Here is a 4,458-nt window from a genome sequence, read left to right as displayed (position 1 = left end):
CGGCTGGCGACCCCCAGGGGGAGGGCCTTCTCGGTTGGAGCCCCCACCCTATGGAACGAACTACCCCCAGAGATCCGGGTGATTCCGGATCTCCCCTCCTTCCGCCGCGCCCTCAAGACATGGCTATTTAAGCTAGCAGGACTGGCCTAAGGGTTATCTTAATTTGGTTTTAAAATAATTTTAAAAAGAAAAGGCCAATTTAATATTCTATTTTAATTACATTTTAAAATTAGTATTTTTGTATTATGTACCTGTTTAAGATGGCTGTAAGCCGCCCTGAGTCCGCTGGGAGAAGGGCGGGGTAGAAATTTAATAAATAAATAAATAAATTTTAAAAAAACAAACTAGATCATTCCGGGATAGATTTTGTTCCATAAAGCACCTAGCATATTTGTTGTGCATTGAACATCATTTTCTAAACTTGAATGATGGCTTGGTATTTCTCAGCCACCTTCATCAATCTCCATTTCCCGAGATTTCAGTATTCTCACTGCAATATCCGCAAGACCTCACACAGTGATACCAAAAATTTCGCCAGATTTGGAACTGCGAGAAAAAAACAGCCCATTAAAAAGTTTTAATTTAAATGAGGTGTCAAAAGTGACATTTGCAGAGTGACTGATACCCTGGTATTTGCAGATATGGCATTTGTTATTCCTTTGTTAAAAATGCCTAGGAAATTCAGTTTTCCTGTTTAGGAAAAAATAATCAATTTACATTACTGACTTTACTGAATCCAGGGAAGTATTTAATTGAGAGTCTGCAGTTATTTCAAACAAGAGTGAGCAGCCTATGAGCTTCATGAGATTTCAAACGCTACTCCCTACACATTTTTTTTTTTTTTGGCAGTCATTTTTCTGAATATTTTGAGCAGGAAACAAAACTGTCAAATAGACTTAACACATCTTAAAAAGTATTTTTAAAAATCTACACCCTGAGGGCTCTCCCCCGGAATCTGAGCTATGCCAAGCCCATGGATTTTAACAGTTCCTGGCAGGCACAAATCTCGGCAACTGCGGTGGGATAAATGTGTAACATTTTCTGGGTGCCATCCTGAAACTCTCCAAGCATATGCTACAGAGACCGGAGATAAAATGACTCTTAATGTAGTTGGAAGAGCTTTTCCTGGACATCCATTTTCAGGAGAACAGCTTCCAGATTTGGCAAGCATTTGTTTAGGAACAATTTTCTATTGATCTGTCTTTGGTTTCTCTTTTTTGACTTCACCAGTTGAAAGCTTATCCTTCTAAAGCAGGTGACATGGTTTTATATTCTAGGCCAGGGCTTTTCAATCAGTGGTATGGATACCACCTGTGGTACATTGGCATCTGGCAGGTGGTACGCGACCATCCTGAAAAAGTGGTAGCGGGGAAGGGGAATGAGCTGAACCGCAGCACCGCAAAAGCCTGAGCGAGAGATGGCTGGAGCTGCAGGGCTGTTGGGCTCAGTGGAAGCACCAGGATCAGTGCCGCTTCTTAGCTGATCAGCGCTTCGGGGCTGTCAGGGCTCAGTGGAAGCGCCAGGATCAGCGCCAGGGTCCAGCTGGAGCTCGGCGCTGATCCTGGTGCTTCTGCTGAGCCCTGAAGAAGCACCAATCAGCTGGAAAGCAGCATTGATCCTGGCACTTCTGTTGAACCCAGAAGAAGCGCCGATCAGCTGGAATGTTGCAGCATCTCCAGGGTCTTATGATTTACATTCAGATGCTTGGCAACTGATTCATATTTATGATGGTCACAGTGTCCCAGGGTCATGTGAAGTGACCAAAACCTGCTGCAACCACCCAGCAGATGGGGGGAATAAAAACCAACCCCCCACCCCCGCTGCCAATCCTCAACAGAATTGCTCACAACAATGAAAACCTCGGACAGGAGGAAGAGCGCCGCCAGGTGGGCAGGCAGGTATTTGCTCGGCTGTGGCTTGGAGGGCACTTTTTCAGTGCCATTGTAACTTCGAACAGTCACTAAGCGAACTGTTGTAAGTCGAGGACTACCTGTACTTTATCACTTTTTCCCTTTTTTTTTTGTTCATCAAGTTTTTGACACCTTGCTAGGTGACTGGTGGTATTCGGATATTGCCATATCCTAAAAGTGGTACAGTGGGTGAAAAGGTTGAAAAGCCCTGTTCTAGGCCAGAGGTCCCCAACCTTTTAGGCACCAGGGCCTGGTTCTGTGGAGAAAGTTTTTTCCACAGACCGGAGGGTGCGTGGTTTTGTGTGCTGCCTGTATCCCGCAGATGGGGCTTGCTTGTTTGTGCGTACCAGTTCCTGGCATGCCACGGCCTGGTACTGGTCCATGGACCAGGGGTTGGGGACCCCTATTGTAGGCTGTGTATTGCAATTTTTTAAAAAATGTTGCTTTTAAAAAATAAAACCGCCACCTGCTGAGGTTGTGTATTAAGAAACATGATCTCAGCCTTCCCTTCTTTTTTCCAGGTGATGATAGAATTTTGTGAGTTCACTATAAATACGTTTCGGCATTAATTTAGTGTGCACTTCTTCAGAGATAACTAATTGAAATTCAAATGTAATAATTTTTGTCTTCCCTTTTTTCTTCCATTAGTTGCAGTTGCCTTTTTTTTAAAGACTTTGTACACTTGGTGCCCTTAAAAATGCAGACTTTTTTTTCTCCTTTTAAAATAAAAATGGTTAAGTTGCTGCAAAATAAGATAGCAGACATTTGTTTAAGCCAATGAACACAAGTTATTCATTAGGCAAGAAAAACCAAATGTACGGTTATAGTATAGGTGGTACCTTGCTCAATAGTAGCAACTGTGAGAGGGATCTCGGAGTCCTAGTGGACAATCACCTAAATATAAGCCAGCAGTGTGCTGCAGCTGCCAAAAAAGCCAACACAGTGCTAGGCTGCATTAAAGAGGGACAGAATCAAGATCACGTGAAGTATTAATACCACTTTACAATGCCTTGGTAAGGCCACACTTGGAATACTGCATCCAGTTTTGGTCACCATGATGTAAAAAAGATGTTGAGACTCTGGAAAGAGTACAGAGAAGAGCAACAAAGATGATTAGAGGTCTGGAGGCTGAAACATATAAGGAACGGTTGCTGGAATTGGGTATGTCTAGTTTAATGAAGAGAAGGATGAGGGGGGACATGATAGCAGTGTTCCAATATCTCGGGCTGCCACAAAGAAGAGGGAGTCAAGCTATTCTCTAAAGCGGCTGAAGGCAGGACAAGAAGCAACAGATGGAAACTAATCAAGGAGAGAAGCAACCTAGAACTAAGGAGAAACTTCTTGATAGTTAGAACAATTAACCAGTGGAACAACCTGCCTCCAGAAATGGTGAATGCTCCAACACTGGAAGTTTTTAAGAAGAGACTTGACAGCCATTTGTCTGAAATGGCATAGGGTTTCCTGCCTGAGCAGGGGATTGGACTCGATGACCTCCAAGGTCCCTTCCAACTGTGTTGTTGTTGTTATTGTTGTTGTTTTGTTATTGTTGTTGTTGTTGTTGTTGTTGTTGTTATTATTATTATTATTATTATTATTATTATTATTATTATTATTATTATTATTATTATTATTATTATTATTCCTGTATAAAAGAATTTAGGCTGCCAGGGCTGCATTGTGTCTAGCATTTATAGATTTCCCTGACATTGTATGAGCTAAGTCACGTGGTGTGACTTTTTTTGTATTGCCGGAGCTGGGGTGTGTGCGGCCTCCGTATGATGCAAGCGGCCTAAGGGCCGGCATTTTGACACCCCTGAGATAAATAAATAATAAGGGGAAAATGCCTATTGTTGATACTAGTGAAGGGGAGAAAAGGAAAACATTGAATATGGATAACCTCTATTTAAAAAAAAAACCTTGGAAATTTAGAATGAGATCCCCTGTGAAATTCATATTGGCTTTCCCTAATAACCTGGTTGTTCTTCAAGGCCTTGTGTTTGACGTGGATTAGGGCCCCTTGTTAGTTGTGCTTTTGTTTTTTTTATATAGCATAATAAAAATAAACAAACAAAAGCACAACTAACAAAGAGGCCCTAATCCACGTCAAACACAAGGCCTTGAAGAACAACCAGGTTATTAGGGAAAGCCAATATGAATTTCACAGGGGATCTCATTCTAAATTTCCAAGGGTTTTTTTTTTTAAAAAAAAATGTGGCAGGATTCTTTTCTTTTCTTTTTAAACTTATATTGTGAGCCTCCTCCAGCTGGAATTGGGTGGTGCCTAAATTGAATCAAATAAATAAATAAATAAAACATGTTTCTATTTCCTAGGTAACTATTATGGAACACCCAAACCTCCCAGCCAATCCCTCAGTGGGAAAGTGAATAATGCTGATGCTTTGCAAAATCTCCCCTCAAGTTCCAAGCAGACAACTCCCAAACGAACCAAGTCCTACAATGATATGCAAAATGCTGGTTTAGTACATGCAGAGAATGAAGAGGATGACTCCCCTGAAATGAACAGTAGCTTTACAGGTAAATTCCCTCC

The 4,458-nt window shown here is 41.7% G+C and overlaps 1 protein-coding gene across 1 annotated transcript in view; it reads left to right on the top strand.

The window, feature by feature from the left end:
- Nucleotides 1-4,458, top strand: part of LOC107296656 (membrane-associated guanylate kinase, WW and PDZ domain-containing protein 1) — a gene marked incomplete at its 3' end in the record, with an annotated part of 18,625 nt that overhangs the window by 2,502 nt on the left and 11,665 nt on the right. The window contains exon 3 of the mRNA XM_015826002.1: nucleotides 4,242-4,445. Within this exon, the coding sequence (XP_015681488.1) occupies nucleotides 4,242-4,445 (204 nt within the window). The remainder of the gene's footprint in view (nucleotides 1-4,241; nucleotides 4,446-4,458) is intronic.

Source organism: Protobothrops mucrosquamatus, unplaced genomic scaffold (genome assembly GCF_001527695.2).
Source record: "Protobothrops mucrosquamatus isolate PMUCROS unplaced genomic scaffold, P.Mucros_1.0 scaffold2927, whole genome shotgun sequence".
Classification (NCBI taxonomy): domain Eukaryota; kingdom Metazoa; phylum Chordata; class Lepidosauria; order Squamata; family Viperidae; genus Protobothrops; species Protobothrops mucrosquamatus.
The sequence above is the reverse complement of the archived record's forward strand: the minus strand, read 5'-3'. Positions and strand labels throughout refer to the sequence as shown.